This window comes from Rhinolophus hipposideros (genome assembly GCF_964194185.1).
Source record: "Rhinolophus hipposideros genome assembly, chromosome: 11".
NCBI classification, from domain to species: domain Eukaryota; kingdom Metazoa; phylum Chordata; class Mammalia; order Chiroptera; family Rhinolophidae; genus Rhinolophus; species Rhinolophus hipposideros.
Window position 1 is genome coordinate 2,738,039 of NC_138057.1, and position 17,710 is coordinate 2,755,748.

Genomic DNA, 17,710 nt, shown 5'->3' on the forward strand with positions numbered 1-17,710 from the left:
TATAGCATCCCTCCATCCCACCACCCCCCCAAGAATGAGTCCCTACTGATTTTCACAGGCAGATGTTGTGGGGACTCCTCTTCCCAGCAATTGTTCTCCAAGTTGGGGAGCCCAGTGTAGGTCTGGTCCCCCTCACTATTCAGGGGGTACCTCTGCAGCTGAGATATCCATCCAGATTCTTAACCATTACACATGGGTGTGGGAGTAGCCTGTTTCATATCTCCACACCTCCTACCAGTCTCAACATGGCTTGTTCTTTATATTTTCAGTTATAGGAATTTTGTTCAGCTAGTCTTTAGGTGGTTCTCAAGGATGATTGTTCTGTAGTTTCATTGTAATTTTGATGTGTTCATGGGAGTTGGCACGCAATGTTTCCCTACTTTGCCTTTTTGACTGAAAGTCTTGTGGACCTTGTATTGTATTCCTTTTTCTCCAACAGCACTTTCCCAGTGGGAATTGACCACTGTTTGAAAGCTTTCTGCCAGTGTTCAGTACCTGATACCAGACCCTGTGGGTTGTAATTTATTTTTCCTTTTGTTCTAGTTTTCCAATTACATTCTTAGCTAACTAACTCCAACTAAGGGTTTCCCCTATCAAAGAATAACTTTTGGAGGAGCCATGCGTCTGTTATCTTCTGTGGGGAGGTAGCTTGCCATTAGGAAAAGCAGGTTGGCTATAGAATCAGACCTATGTACCTAATTCGCCCACTACTTTACTAGTAGGCATGGTTTGCTTGTTTTAACTTTGTAATCCTTCGATTTTCTGATATTTCAAATAACAACAATAGTAGTAGTGTGCTCATACCATAGGATTCCTGCAAAAATTATAAGAAATCTGTTACATAGTACGTAACAAGTTCTCAATAAATGGTGGTTATTTATGAATCGTGTTACTGTGCCAGAATTTTCAAATTCTCATCTGTGACTTACAATGAAAATAATGAAATAATAATGAAAATAAAAAATATTTAGATCTTTATGTCCACTCCATTGTTTACTCATCCTTAGGTAATATCAAATATTCATACATATTGTTTTTTAACTATAAATTTTTACTACGTTTTTACTTATCCAGATGTTTTATGTTATCAAGAGAGAAAACATCTGGATATTGAGTATTTTCCATTTATATACTAAGCCCTTTATTAGACCCTTCATTTAATGAAAACATCAAGGTCCAATTTTTATGAAGTACAGTTGGTGTGTCCACTCTGTTGATAGTTAAATCAATACATTTTAGAAAGGGTAGAAACACCATTGGTGTGTTGGTGTCACTTTCTCTACTTTTGATTGTAGTTGGCAAACACAGTTTTTCATGGGATGAGCTTTCCAGAAGGAACATCTTTTATATTATACTCTCCCTGTATTATTTTTAAAAAGATAAATGGTTAACATGTTTTTTTCGTCTCCTTGATTTTGAAAGAATAAAAGGTGATTTTGTAGGTTTGGAAAATATTCTTAATGTGATGTGGTGGAAAGCTGCCTTTTGGTAAAAGACAGATGTGCCGAAGAAAAGATGACGTTGACAGTGCGTGTTGCTTAATTGGCCTCAGTCCTTGTAGTAGGCAGCCTCTGAATCTTTACACCCGTGTCTGATCCCTCCCCACATGAAGGCTGGTCGTGCTGACTCACTTCTGTCTAATAGAATAGGTGGAGTGATAGAAAATCACTCCTCAGATGGGTTATTAGAAGACTGTGTCTTCCATATTGTGGATTTTCTCTGAATTTCTTGCCCGGGAGGTGCCACCTGCCATGTCAAGAGTCAGCCCTATGGAGTGGCTTATGTAGGGAGGGGCCAAAGGGGGTCTGCCAATAGCCACATAGTGAGCTGGAGGCAGAGGGCTCCAGCTTCATGAGGGACTGGGAGCTGGAAGGTCTAGCCAGCCATTCCTGGATTCTGGGCCCACAGAAACTGAAAGAAGAAATATTTGTTGTTGTAAGCGTCTGAGTTTTGGGGTGACTTGCAACACACATTAAATAACTAATATAGTCCTTGTTATTTAATCATTAGAGAGGATTAAACACTTTCTTCCTAAAGCAGGGACTACATGGTATATGCGTTATCATATTCACCGTCCATTCGGATTTGGGATAGTATTTCATAATTGTTTTCAATGTTTAAGAGATTTTTAAAAAGTATAAAATGGTAAATGCACCTCTTTATAGGTATTTATAGATAGCAAGATGTGAAATTTGCTAACTTATTTCAGTATTTATATGGTTTATCCAGGGAGGTGAACATGAAATATTGTAAATACCACTGTATTAAACAAAATTAAGACAGAATTTCAGTCTTAGACAGAAGACTAATTTTAGTCTTAGACAGAAATTTTAGACAGAATTTTCTTTAAAGCTGTCATGAATATACATGTATGTATACAAATTCATATTCATTCAATACTACAGCTACATATATTTATAAGTGATCTCAAAAGGTAGCAATGGTAATTTATGTTTGCCTCTAATGGAAATCAGAATACAGAAGAGTCCATTGGATCCCTTCTTTCCATTAGTTTTGTTTTCTCTGGGCAGTTACTGTATTTAACTTCAAGCCAACCTGAGATAGGATTAGGCTGAAGAGCCTAAGAAAGATCCCTGTTTTGATCCGGTTTTCTTGCATGTGGTGCAGCTGTATTGCAAGAACAGATAAATCATTTGGTTTCTGGGTGTCTCCCTGCTCCTCCATTGGCACGACAGATTACCTGGCCTGCAGAACACGTGTGTGCACTCGGCGTGCGTGTGCGGCGTCTTGTCCTGCTTTGTGCTAAGCAGTCTTCCTGCCGGAGGGTGAGCTGTGGGGAGGCTTGCAGACCATGCAGCTCAGCTGCATCCCTGACTGCAGCGCTGTATGTGTTGAACTGAGATGTAGATCTTATCAGAGTTGCTTTGGGTTTGCAACAGAAATAAACATTGTGGACAAAAAAGGGCTGTGGGAGGCTGTAGGGCAGGAAACACTAGACTTAGACCGTCCAGTACGGTGCTGACCACATGCACTATTTAAATTGATTAAAATGAACTAAAACTAAAACTTCAGCCACACTAGTCACGTTTCAAGTAGCCACATGTGGCCAGTGAGTCCCATACTGGACAGCCCAGACACAGACCATTTCCCCCATCACAGGAAGTTCTGCCTGATAGCACAACATTAGACAGGCTCCTGGAAGCCCTCGCTTCAACTGATGAGCCCAACCATTTCCTTCTGGTTTCCATTGCTCCATTCAAGATCCAAGCTGCAAGGGAGAGCTTGCTGTGCCTTCAGTCATTTGCCTGTCCTGGGCTGTGCTAGGGTGGGAGAGAGGTTCCTGCAGGGGAAGCCTCCAGTGATCTCTCGGCAGCCAGGGCACAGTGGCATAGGGACACATGCTGGTGGCCCCACATGACAGAGGTGCACCACAGCAGTCTTTAAAATAGTCTGAAAAAGGAAGATTTTGTTTCATCTGGTATATAACAATATAGTTTTCAAAAGTTGAAAAAAGATATAACAATGTTCCAGCAAATGTTTGCCATGAAAAGTGCACGTAAACATTTTTAAATAAATGCGATTTTGTTTTTAATGAATAAAACTTTGGCATATGTTTCTCTAACAGTGAATAGGATAATAGTCAGGAAAGTTTTCTATAATAAATATTAAGAAAATCGATATCAAAATGGTTTTAATTTCTTGCCAGTCAGCTTAATTTGCTCTGGAAAAAAAAATTATGTCCAGTCTTTCTTCCCCTGCCTCGATTCTTAAAACTTTCAAAGCTTTTGCTAAATACTCCTTTAGCGTAAGCCACGTAGAGGTGAAACTGATGTATTTCAGGTAGGTTCTGCTGGGGTTTAACCAGTTAGGTTTTTCTTCTCACTTAATCCTGTCTGGTTTCTCTCTCTTCCCCCCCCCCCCCTCCGTCCCCCTTTGTCCCCCCTCTCTCCCTCTCTCTCCTCCTCTCCCTCTCCTCCCCTCCCCCATCTTCCTCTCCCCCTCTCCCCCTGTTTCTCTCTCCCTCTGTCCTTTTCTCCCCCTCTCTTCTCTCTCCCCCTCTTCCGTCTTCCCATGTGTGAGCACATGTGTGTGTTTTCTCATTGCTTTACAACATGCTACAAAGCCTCAGGGAATAGAAAGTTTTATAACACTTTAAACATAGGTTACAATTAAAGGATAAATATTTTTATGGTTTTTGCGTGATTGTGGCACGATCTGTTATGAGACCAGTAAACGTGCTGTTTGTTCGCATAGCACAGAGCTCTTTGACCCTGCTATTTCATTGCAAAAGCAAGAGGCGGCCAGGTTTGTAAGCCCCTAGCCCAGCCCTATTGGGAGAGCACTTGCCAGAAGCCCTCTGATAGACTTCCACAGTAACCAGCTGCAATAAGCATTGTGATCCAAAGCTAACACTTTACTGCAGTTTCCTCCACAATTCAAGGACAAAATAACCTAAGTGGGGCTTCCTATTCATGAGGGGGGGATTTAGAAGTACTAATTCCATTTACTTGTAGAAAGAGATCAGTTCCAATTATATCAACAGATGCCCTTAATGCTGTACTTTCAATTTAAAGTATGATAAGCGTCCCCTTTGTTAGTATGGCTTCTTAATGAAATCATAAGAGAAAAGAACAGGTAAAGGCTGAAAAAACAAACCCCAAAACAAAAACAAAATAAAAACTCGTCACCTTCTCCCTTGTAAATATTACAAAAACATAATTTATAATCCAAAAACATAAGTTGTGTTCAGTTATTTATATATTACATGATAATTCATAGTGAAATGTCAAATAAAGCTTGCTTTAAATTATTTTAATACATGTGAATATAACAAAAGGAAAGTAGCATCTGTATCTATTTGGTTTAATTTAGACTTTCAGTTTAAGACTTTGGTCTGGAAAGAGAAGGGCGGCAGTCGCAGATGGAACCAGGGCGGTCGGCACCGCCCACGACGTGGAGGCCTGTGTGCCCACGAAGCAGCAGGGATTAACGAATATGGGAGACCACTGGGCAGTGCAGTTTCGTTTCCTGCCTTCTATGGCCAAAGCAAGGTTGCTGTGTTTAAGCCGCTGTTGATACAGAGTTTATTTTAAATGGTATAATCCCAAGACACCGTTATCTAGGAAAAAAAAAAATTCTGGATGCCTTCTCAAAATGATAGATTAAATGATGGAAAAAATTTGAACAGGAATATGACATTTTAAATATATTTTCATTTAATCCAAAACATGAAAACATTTAGTTACATGATCAAAAGTTTTACCTGTTTTCATTTTCCCTTAGTAAGTCCCAATTTTATTCTCTATGCTATAGCAAAACACTCAGCAAGAGGACGCCCTTTTCCACCCCCGTAACTACATGTGACCAAGTTCTAACCAATGTGGTGTAAGCGGATCTTGTTGGCTACGACCTAATGGTTCTGAAAACGCGGTGCCCTCTTGCCTTTTCACTTTTCTTCCTTCCTGCTACCTGGTTTGCAAATATGATGGCAAGGCATCAGCAGCCTCTTTGGACCATGACATAACCAGGAGAATAGAAGATGCAGGCTGCGGATAGCAAAGGAGAAACAGAAGGAACCTAGGCTCTGACTGTATAGGACGGTCATTTGTTATTTTTATGCATCCTTGAGAAAACTGGTCCCAAAGTTTTGTGGTTGACTCTAAGGTTTCAGAGAAGTGGTTAAATCCAAGCAATAAAATTGTAGGTCTTGTTAAAGAGTCTGGATTTAATAAAGTGGACAGTGAAAAAGTTGAAGATCTGATAGCATCTCATAACAAAGTCCTGACTGCCAAAGAAATATCTCCAGGCTCGTTTGTTAATGCTCATCCTTGATGCTCATCATTTGTTGGAAAGAATATGGAGAGCATGCACATGAAATCATGGCTGTTGTAAGTAAACTTGATCACGATAAGAGCAGAAGTGTTAAATATTATTGTGCAACTCCACTGAAAGGAACCAGGGCTCTGGAGAAGTGGCTGACTCAAGGTCTGGGGAAGAGATAGATCACATGAGCTTGGAACATTTTGTGATATCAGATAACAAGAGGCTATCGAAGACTAATAAGGTCATGTTGAAAGGACTCTATAACCAATCTAATGAAGTGCTCACTGGCCAAAGACGGGATAGTTTGAGCATCAACAAAAATAATAACCAGTGGATTCTGATGCATCAGCTGTTAAAATCTATACGTTTATGATCATTCTCAAGGACTGAAAACAGGCTGGTCACCTTGGGATGATGCTAGGGAACCACCTTGTTATTTTGAAAGTTAGTAAATAAGGGAAAGAATCAACCTTTTAAAAACTAAGTTACAAATACATTTTCATATTGTTGATAGATCACAAGCAAAAGAAACAAAGCATCCATTTTGAGTGTTTCCATCTTATTATTTTGTCTGTGGCTTCAGATGATGGTTCAAAGCTCCCTGCTTCCAAAGTTTCAATGCCAAGAAGAGAATCAGATTTGGACATGAAGGAACCTTTTACTCCTTCACCAACCAGCACACTGTCCCTGACCTCCACTCTTTATCAGGACTTGTGCTGCTCTCGCGTCTCACCACCAAACTCGTGCTGCTCTCGTGTCTCACCACCAAACTTTTCATTTGACCAGGGAACAGTTTTAAAATTCTTTATTTTCATTACATTATATGTTTAATGCCACATAGAAGAAAACATAATGCATATTTGATAGGTGTGTTTTCTGCACGCAAACATTCCCCCCTAATGAATTTGTTTATTAAGTGTTGAAGAATTAGATCATTGGTGTTTAAAATGCTAAATATTATGCAGAAATTATAGTAGACTGTTACATAGCATTTTAGGAGTTTTCCCCCAGGTATTTTATTGATATTTGGAGAAACTGGTAGAGCTTTTGGATTGGCTAAGAACATGTTATTGTTCCCATTTAGAATGGTAAATTCCCGGTATCCTAATGTTTTCTCTTCAACAGGTTTTAAAACAGAGAAAACCTGTTCCAGGAACTGTGATAAGCATTTCATGCACGTTACCTCATACTCTCCTCAGGACTGGATTTCAGTTCTGTCTGATGGCAATGCCGAGGTCTTTTCCTCCATCCCATTGTAGCCCACTACCCTCATGGTTAGAGCCCAGACTTCAGCATCATCAATAACGGCTCCATTCTCAGTCAGATTTCCTGCACCTCACTCTGCAGCATTCTAATTTTCCTGTTCTCTTTGGTCCTTACGGAATCATCCAGTCCATGGGCACTTTCACTCTAAGCCATGTCACTCCTCTCCCCACCCAGCTTAGATTTCAGTCCTTTGTGATAGTGATTTCCTTATAAATGACCTTAAGTATCTTCATGCCAGCATCACAGGGGATTATAAGGATTAAGTGAACTAATTACTACTTGTGAAGTGTGTAGGGCAGGTACAGAGCATTATCACATAGTGTCAGCCGGGTAAATGTCCACTGTTGCTGTTGTGTGGCTTCTGCCCTCTTCTTGTGCTTGTCTAGCAAAATTTCAGGTTATCTGCCGATTCTGTGTCCACCCCCAAATGGCTACGAGTTGTTGGGGGGAAAAGTAGGTAACCATGCTAACTCATCTCATGACCACAAATCTCAAATGTGTAGTTAATTTTGCCCAGAAATCCTACCATACTGCCCCAGTATGTTTGATTTCTACTCTCCAAAATGTGTGTTAAATCTCTTTCTTCAATCATCTATACTTTAGACATTTTTGGCACAAGTAACAGGAAATCCTATTTCAGGTTGCTTAAACAATAAGAAAATACCGTGTAATATCACAGAAAGTTACAAAGTAATGCAGTTTCGGGATTGGTAAATTCAGTTTAGTGACGTCTTTCTGTTGTGCCATCTTCAGTCTGAGGGTTCAGCCCTTGCTGGCTCCCATCAGGTGGCTAGTTTCTCCAAGTGTCACATGTAGACGTGACAGCCTCCTGGAAGAAGCCTGTTTATTCCTGGGTATCTTTATTTCGGTGAAGAAATGTTTCCTGGAAGAGCCCTCCAGACTTAACTGTGTTGGAAGCAGGTTGGGGGGAATGGTGGTGGGTAGACAACCAAAAGTGGTTGGCTGCTGAGCACCACCTCCCTGCCACGCTTCTCCCACCTCACTGCACTCCCGTGCGCACTTCTCAGGGTCTTGCCGTCTCCTTCTCTGTAGACAGTATCCCCAGGTGGTCTCATCCAGGGCCCTGGCTTTGAATGCGCAGCTACATGATAGTGATGATTAATAAACGCGAGGCTGCATACCCAGTCACGTGCCTCACTGCCCCACTTACTTACGTGAAAGACGTCTCATACTTACCGTGTGCTGCCTCCAGTGTGGTGAGCACCACCTGCTCATGCACCTAAGTCAGAAATCCAGGCCTTCTATTCATTTCCCTTTCTCCCCACATCCATCTCACAAGTGTTGTGGACACTTGCTCCAGCTCCCAACTCCCCTCTTGCCCTCGTTCAGTTCAAGCTGCCATCATGTTGCACTTGGAGAAGAGCTGCAGCCTCCTACGGGGCAGGTGCTTTCGTCTTGCCCCTATAATCTCTTCTCTGCCAAGCTTACAAAGGATCTTTTAAAATGCAAATCAAATTCTGTCACTTCCCACTCAAAACCCCCTGGTATCTTTGTATCATAGGTAGAGTCAGATGTAAACTTACGCCACATCTGTGTGATCCGAACCCTGCCTGACCCACCTCACATCCTTTTGCTGGCTACAGTGGCTGCTGAGCTTGGCTTCCCCTTCCCCTTTGCACAGCTGATCTCATCATTGGGTGTTCTTCTGCCAGATGTTCATTTGACTGTCTTTTAGCACTCAGACACGGGCCTCCCATTTATTTATCCAACAGGCTCTCCCACCCCCACCACTCCACCCAATCTAAATGAGCGATCTAGTGATTATCTCAACTTTTATTCACCTGCCTTAGATTCTCTCCTTTCCACTCATCACAACCTCAGTTCTTTCCTGTCCAAGTGCTTCTGTTTTGCTCCTTTTCTTCCCTCTCTGCCTATAAGATGTAAGCTTCAGAAGACAGAAGCTTCTGTGTGGTTCACCACTGTTCAGCACCTGGGACAGTGCCTGGCACATACGTATTAGGCCACTCAACCAATACATTAGTGATCAAACAAATGGATTTTCTTTGCAAAAAGTAAAACGTGAACTCCTGTTCAGCTTCATCTAACTTTCTGAGAGAAGGAAAAATAAAACTACTAGTTAATGTTATTCTATCATTCATGATATTGGAAAGCATGCAACAGAAATGGACTCTGGCTGCCCTAAATGGAAAGGAAAATTATTGTAAAGTTCCCAGAATCAATGGATGGCTAGAGAATAATGCTTAGAGCACAAAATGGAACCTTAAAGCCCTGGAACCAGACAGTCCACACTGTGGCAGGGGTCACAATACAAGAATCCTCAGGTCTGCACATCAGTGCCCAAGTGCTGCCTGTAAGCTCAGAAAGTCTCCGTGTTCCAAGGTCACCCATTGCACTCCTGGTCCTGAAGAATAATATCCAACAGACCAGACCTGACTTGGACGCCTGCCTAGCTGTGCCAGGGCAGAGAGAAAGATCTGGCCCCCTCAAACTCCATTGGTGGGATCCTCCACTATCCCAGACTGCATACAAGTGGCGGTTCTCCAAAAGAAAGACCAGGATTTTAATGGAGGCCGTGTATGCTGGGCAGCCAAAATATGACTGACATTGAACTTGTTTTGAAATTTCTCTCCGAGTCTGTTGGTGCCCTACCACAAATAGTATGAACATCTACTGTATTGTTAGCTCACAATGACCACAGCTTATTCTCAAACCCAAATCTGGAGAATGACATTCCCACAACACTGTTTTCAGAAGATGCTTTCAGATGCTCAATGGCTTCTTGTCAACCTTAGAGTAAACCCCGGTTCCAGGGGACCCGCAGGATCTGGCCCTGCTCCTTTCAGGCTACTCCTACTGCTTCTCCAGCGACTCTGGCTGCCCTGTGCTCCTCTGGTCTCAGCTCAGTGTCACCTCAGAGCCCCTCCCTGGCCGGCCATCGTATGTATCTAAACTGTGCCCACCCCGTGCCCTTGCACTGCTCTCCTGCTGTCTGACAGTATTGTTGGCATATTGTGACTTCTCCACAGGATTGTAAGCTCCAAGAGGCAGGGGCTTTGTTTCGTTCCCAGCTGTATCCACGTGCCTAAACAGGAAGCTGCGATAAGTACTTGAATGAATGAACAAATGTGTTGTCATCTTGGAAATTCATTCCCAAGGAGGAATTCCAAAAAAGTGGTGACTATTCTAAAGTGGCAAATATTCGGTTATGTAAATTCTGTACTTCATTTAAAAATCGCCTGCCGCCTTACGTTTTACAGCAGTGGGTCGGCAGATCCCAGTGTTTCTTCGTCTGAATGTTGGAGCCCGTTAGAAATGCAGAACCTTAGGGCCCACCTCAGACCCACTGACTCAGAATCTTCTTGTTGACAGAGCCAAAGCAAAGCCTTTGAAATCAGCTGGCTTTTTCTGAGCATTCCCACATTAGCAGGGGCAGCGGCAGTGGCCAAGACGCTTCCTTTTCTCCATAACAGTAATGCAGCTTCGGATCTTAATTTCTGCTTGTTGCTCCGATGCACCCTCATGCAGACTCACGGAACACCACAGAATACCCTTTTCTGGTAGGTGATGGAGTGACTCAGGAAGAGTTTTTTTGTGGAAGCAAACTGTGCTCTTAAATTTATTGCCCCTGAGAACAGTTGAGGTACTTGCTTTTTAGCAGGAGTCTTGTGAGCTGTCGTGAAAGTTCTCAGCTCACGTCCACATTTCCCTTCATTCGGTAGTACCGCGGAGTGCCTGCAGGAGTGTCCTGGGAGTGTATTGATTGCATGCTCCTTGAGTACCCTGGCTCGCCCAGAGAAGCCGAGGCTTCCTGAGGCCTGGAAAGCCTCCGGGGAACCTAGGCAGGAAGCGGCAGGGAAGCTCTGACTCAGCGGCTGCCTCTTTGTGACGCTGTACTGTGGTCTTGCACAGTGCTGTAGCACTTCTGTTCCTATTCCAGTGTCATATCACCTACAAAGTGCAGAACATTTTGGAAATATGGAATTAGCTGAGCCCTACAGAGACATCTGTTTGGGCATATTTGATATATGCCTACTTATATATATGTATACCACACACACTTTTTAAAAATAAAATATGCTCAAGCCATACACCCATTTCATAATTTTCTCTTTCCTTTCTTATCACACAGTAAATAAGAATCCAGCAGAGGTAGGTTTGAAGCCTATTTCTGCAAGCTACTTAGTGACTCGGGGCAAGTTATGAAAAGTCTCTGAGCCTCAGGGCAGGCCCCGCCTGAAGTGAGGGCTCTGTGCCGGAAGCTGCTGGAATGGACAGTACTGGGCGTTTGAACAGTTCCGTAGGGCTCCGTGATCTTGAATGCAGGAGGGCTGCTGTCAGAATGGAACAGTTTTATTTCCACTGTGACAACCCTGTTTTTAATTCCACTGTTTAATTTTGTCAGTCCCCAAGACTGTTTCTCGGGGTGGCACTTTAGTGAGCCTGAACTCCGATGGCTCTGAGAACTAAGGAGGTTGGTTATGTAATCTAATGGAGTAAGCCTGGTGCAAGCAGATAAGCTGGCAGGAATATGACACATGGTCTTCGTTTTTACCTAATGCTAAGCTAATAGTAGAATTTAATATTCAGAATTAATAAAGATGAATTGAAATATATTCTCTCTAGTATGCCTGTTTGCATTTGGACTTATAAATCTGATGCCTTTCCTTCCACACCAGGTCTCAGTGACACGTCTTGTCTCAGGTTGCCAAATGTGCTGCACTGAGCCTCGACTCCCTGACGAGCAGTAGTGTTTTAATTTCGTAATAGAAAATAGCTGTTTACAAACAGCACTGCTTCCAAACTGGAGTAGAATGTTGGCATAAAAAATGTTTCTATTTAAGGTAACTATGCCTGAGATATTTGTAGAAATCTGAGATTCTACGTTAATCGTGTTTAGTTTATTCTCATACTGCACTGTAATTCAGTTACTTCCATTTGTATAGCTCTTTGCTCATGCTATCAACATTAAATATTGAGAAAGGCAAACTGAACAGGCTATATCATTTTTACAGTTTGAAACCACAAATTTTATATTCGTGGAGATGGTAGGGGGTGGTTATCTTCAATTCTACCAATGTAAAAATACAGATCAGTCTTTTATTTCTGCAAATTGCAGCATAGGAAAGTTGGCTAGATAATTTCTTACCCAACAGATTTCCTAATGATAAATTTCAGTCAGAATGAGTGAATCAAACCTATATTTGTGTAACTATTTAAGATAGACCCTTTCAAAAAATGGTATTGGTAAAATTGGGTTTCTACCAGCAAAAGAATGAAGTTGGACTTTTACCTTATGCCATATACAAAAATTGCCTCCAAATGGATGAAAGACCTTAATGTAAGAGTAGAAACTACAGAATTCTTAGAGGAACACAGTGGGAAAACTAGTGATGTTGAATTTGGCAATTATCTCTTGGATATGACACCAAAAGCACAGGAAACAAAAATAAAATGAATTTCAACAGAATTAAAAACTTTTATGTGTCAGATCCTATCAACAGAGTGAAAAGGCAACCCATGAAATGGGAGAAAATGGTTGCTGATCATTTATCTAATAAGGAATTAATATTCACAATATATAAAGGACTACAACTGAACCACCACCACAACAACAGCAAAAAACAAAAAACAAACCAAACCCCAACACAAACAATTAAAACATGGGCAAAGGACTTAAGTAGACTTTTCTCCAAAGATGCCAATGGCCAATAGCACGACAGCATCACAAATTGTTGGGGAAATGCAAATCATAAACCATAATAAGAGAGCACTTCACATCCATTAGGATGGCTATAATAAATACACACGTACACACACACACACATACCAAGGTGAGAATATGGAGAAAATGGAATCCTTGTGCCTTGTTGGTGGGAATGTAAAATGGTGCAGGTGCTATGGAAAACAGTATGACTGTTCCTCAGAAAAATTAAACATAGGATTACAGTTCCGCTTCTGGATATCTACCCAAAAGAATTGAAAGCAGGGTCTTGAAAAATGGTACACACATATTCATAGAAGTAATCCAGGTGTCCACCAACAGATGAATGAGTAAACAAAATTTAGTATTTTCATACAATGGAATATTATTCAGACTTAGAAAAGAAGGAAAGCCTGACATGTGCTACAATATGGATGGGATGGACCTTGAAGACATTAGGGTAAGTGAAATAAGGCAGTCATAAATAGACAAATACTATATGATTCCACTTGTAGGCGGTACCAAAAATAGACAGCTTATAATGTCAACCAAAAAGGCCCAAGTCTTGTATGCAGTGTTAGTTGGTGAGCCAAGTTGAGGATTTTTCCTAGGATCCTATGATGCATTGTTTTGAACAGCACAGAAAGCTCTTTTTGGTGCTGTGCCTCACTGTCACATCATGTCCTCTAGCATTTAGTTCATTAATCAAAGCATTGAGTTGTATGCCATTCAGCTCGAAGGAGTGGGCCCATTTTGTGGTGGTAGTTTCATGAGTGTTGCTTTGTGTTAAATTTGTACAAAATCCTCATTCATGGAGAATGATACGGATACTATAAGCAAAATGATATGATGAATGGGTTTAAATTAAGCTTTATGGACTTGCAAAATATTGAGTTTCAGTTGAATAAAAAGTAACATTAACAATGGCCATTGAGGGTCACGTTTGTTAATTTTGAACAATCTACATTAAACTTTTCACAGAACATAGAAAAGAATAATTTCCTAATTTGTGCTTATCATGAGCACTGTTTCGTAAGTTCTTCAGGCTCATGAAAATTCTCATCAGTTTCATGAGTAAATATAGCTATCTGGGTTGTATTATTTATATCTGTTCTAATCAGCTGCCATTGGAAACACCATAAATAACTTGTGTTTTCCATGCAGCTTTTCCCTTAAGTTCTCAGACCTATCTTTACTACACTGAGTAACAACTGTGTTTGCAGTTAGATTTAAATTTGTCAATGCTTCATTTTTTTCAGACACATTTTCTGCCATATTGAGTAAAAAACTTATACACTCACCATTTCTAACTGAGCAGTGTAAACGGTTAATAAATGAGTTTTACAGAAGCAGTACTCATTTATGTTCAAAAACAATCCCTGTAGATAATGTCAGTCCTTTCCTAATTCATTGAGGTTTTTTTTTCTTTTTAATGTTCTGAGGACTGGTCGTGGTTCGTAATATGGTTGCTTAGTAATAACATCTTAAGCTGTGTTCTTCCAACATGGGCACGCTCTGTTGTTGGTTAAACATGTAGGAATAGACTTAATTCTGAAGGGAAATATGCTTTCTTGAAACTTGTGGTCTTTCTGTTTCATTTTCCCACTTTTGATGGAGATGTGAATAAGAAAAAAAATTTGCTTTCCTGTGAAAGTTGTTAGGAGGGGTGCACTAACAGCTGTGGTGGAGGTGGGCAAATGGCACGCATTGCGTCTTACAGGGGCAGCTCCCGGAGACGGCCAGGAGAAGTTGGTTCTGTATGCAATCACCCACCCAGTTTTTAATTGTTGGTAACTAATATGGGGAAAAAGTGTAAACGTTGTGGGCCAAACAAAATACAGTGAGCTTATTTGGATGGCAGACCATCAGTTTGTCTTTCCTCCTCTGGAACTTGGCAGTCAGCTGCTCCTGCCCCGTAGCCGCCAGGAGCCACGCAGCCCAGCAGCCATTAAGGATGAGATTTATACGAATCCTGAGTTAGCTGTTTTCATATTCTTATTGGTAAAAATTGAGGCTACCAGTAAGAATATTACCTGCTTTTGTCCAGCTTTCTAGTTAATGAGATCCCAGCCTCATCGCCGAGGATACTGGAGTGAACACATAGATGGAGCTAACAGAGCAGTGTATTGGGCTGATGCACACTTACACGAGAAAAGTAAACACTGCCGGATAAAGCCTGTTCGCATGAGCAGTTATCAGTTTTGTTTTGCTTTTTTAAAAATCAAACTAGAATTAGTTTACAAGTCATTTACCATAAATGATTCTTTTCAAGTACATGAATTGAATTTCTCAGAATTTGGTAAGTTTTATGTACACTGAAAGAGAAGTGCCATGTTTGATGGACCTGTCTCCTGGTGAATGGGCTGAGGGACAGTACTGCTTGCCCACCGCTGTGCATCGCAGGATTCCTGACACTGTAATGACGGTGGATTCAATTGAGAAACACAGCAGCTATGTTGAAAGTAATAGTGCCAGAATCAATGATATTCTCAAGTGCTTTTTGGCGTTACTCATTTTATAAATTAAGAAATTAGATTCTGTTTTGAAGTTTTCCAGTTACTAATTTTGACATATAAACTTGCCCTGGTTTTCCAGTTACTAATTTTGACATATAAACTTGCCCTAGGTTTTTGGTTTTTTTTAAATAAACTTTATTGGGGAATATTGGGGAACAGTGTGTTTCTCCAGGGCCCATCAGTTCTAAGTCGTTGTCCTTCAATCTAGTTGTGGAGGGCGCAGCTCAGCTCCAAGTCCAGTCGCCATTTTCAGTCTTTAGTTGCAGAGGGCACAGCCCACCATCTCATGCGGGAATTGAGCTGGCAACCTTGTTGTTAAGAGCTCGGGCTCTAACCAACTGAGCCATCCGGCCACCACCCTGGTTTATTTTTATAGATGAAGAAAGGAAACGTTGAAATGTGAAACCTAAATGAAATCGTTGCCTGCATTTTCTCTCTCTGCCATTTGCAGGGGGAACGCAAAGACTGCCTCGTGCCATTGGGATGTCGCTGGCCAAAGAGCTCATCTTCTCTGCACGGGTGCTCGATGGCCAGGAAGCCAAGGCTGTGGGCTTGGTCAGCCATGTTCTGGAGCAGAACCAGGAGGGCGACGCTGCCTACAGAAAGGCCTTGGACCTAGCGAGAGAGTTTTTACCTCAGGTATTTCTAATTACACTTCCTTTTCCCTCTTTTTAGGGAACTTTTCTAGCAAGTTGACAAAAACAATAATCATCTCATATACCCATGATGTCTTTGGTTTGCTCTCCAAGTAGAGAAGTACACAGTAGCTGCAAAACCTAGAAATAGTATACTGGATTAACGTGAAAAGCCTTCAGAATTAAGATTACCATTTGAAGGTAATCTGAGGCCCATACTCAAGCCTCGCTTTGATACTATATCTCAAGCGTGTTTGTCACACGTGCCAGGACTTCGTAGCACTTTAAGTTCACCAGTTAAACACTCTGACCTGAGCTGTACATGTGGAAAGAAATAGCAATGGACGGGTTGTCACATTGGTCACCCTCTAGCTGAAACACAAATGAGTAAGGAGAGTGGAGCCATTTGTGCCGAAGTGGGCTTTTCTTGTGGTACCCTAGCTGACGGCACCTGCTGTAGCACCAGTGGGGGCTCCTCTCATGGTGTGTGTTTCTTTAGTTATGTAGCCTTATCTTAACTCCTGTGTGCACAATATACTTCCTCACAATTCCACTTTCAAATCTGGAACTCACTGTATGTTGACTCACAGACAACAGTCATCATGTGTAATATTAATAATTGTACATCAAGGATCCTGTTTTAAGGGTTTCTTTGTTCTCACACTCTATCCCTGGTGTATTTTTCAAGTATTACTTTTTTCTGAAATGGTAGATTTAAGGATATTTGCTATATAAACAGTGATTTGTCTTTATCCCTACTGGAATTGGAAGTTTTAAACCCCCCCCCCCCCCAACCATTTCTGGAGTCAAAATAACATCCTTTCTAACTCAGTCATTTAGCACAGACAGGATTCGATATCTGTTTGGGGCCATGGATCCTTTGGGGATTCTCATGAATTCCTTTCCAAAAAATATGCATATGCCCTCCATATTTGTTGGGAGTGTCGCATCCAGTTCCTGGAGTTCTTTGTTGTCAAAGGCCTAGTCCTGCTGTGACATACCTGTCCCCTGAGAGCTGTCCGAAGGGGCCTCATAGTTGACTTCTAAAGCCACACTGCCTGGTGTTGATAGCACTTTAGTCCTTCTCAATGAACGAATGAGCTGTAAGCTTTTTCAGGGCAGGGCCCCTATGTAATTTATTCCCCATACAAGGTAACACAGAGCCTTATACTCTGAATTATGGAAAGAGAGCAAGTAGAAAAGATTTTGTTGCTTTAAAGAAAACAAATGCTTTTATTGTAACTTTGGCATTAATATTTCCCCCAAATAGGGAAATGTCTACCTAAAGAGAGATTAAAGGTCCAAGTGTCAGGAGAGATAATAGCTTAAATATTGGTTTAATGACTTCCTTTGGCTTAAAACTTTATGACCACCACATGTGACAGTTGAAATAAAGAGGTGTGTCTAAGCAAGGTTAAATAGCACAATTCCAGTCCTCATGTCACAGCATGTCCTGGCTTTGGCCAGGAGTGTTCAGCTCCCTGCTCTGGAGCTCCAGCCAGGAGGCTTGTTAGTGCCTTAGCACCCCTGCGGTTCCCATGCCTTCTCTCACTCTCTCCCGGTGACTCTCATTGCAGTAATGCCCTCACTGCCCACACGCACCCCGCCTGAGAGCCCCCACCCCAATCTGACATCAGTTGCATTCCCCCCCTTGGAAAGCGGGCTGTCGTTACTGTCTCTTTTGTCTGACGGACATGCCTCTGAGAACATAAATTGGTGGAATTATTTCTTCCCCAGGTCAAGGGAGATGCTGAAAATGTATAACTGAAACTATATGCAAACGTTATAAAACGCAATTTGAGGTGGAATAATCTTTATAGTTTTGT

The 17,710-nt window shown here is 41.6% G+C and overlaps 1 protein-coding gene across 5 annotated transcripts in view; it reads left to right on the top strand.

The window, feature by feature from the left end:
* AUH (AU RNA binding methylglutaconyl-CoA hydratase) overlaps positions 1 to 17,710 on the top strand; it is a 154,177-nt gene that overhangs the window by 127,507 nt on the left and 8,960 nt on the right. For all 5 annotated transcript variants that reach the window (XM_081065307.1, XM_081065308.1, XM_081065306.1 and 2 more), the window contains one exon: positions 15,701 to 15,888. In XM_081065307.1, coding sequence (XP_080921433.1) covers positions 15,701 to 15,888 — 188 coding nt within the window. The remainder of the gene's footprint in view (positions 1 to 15,700; positions 15,889 to 17,710) is intronic.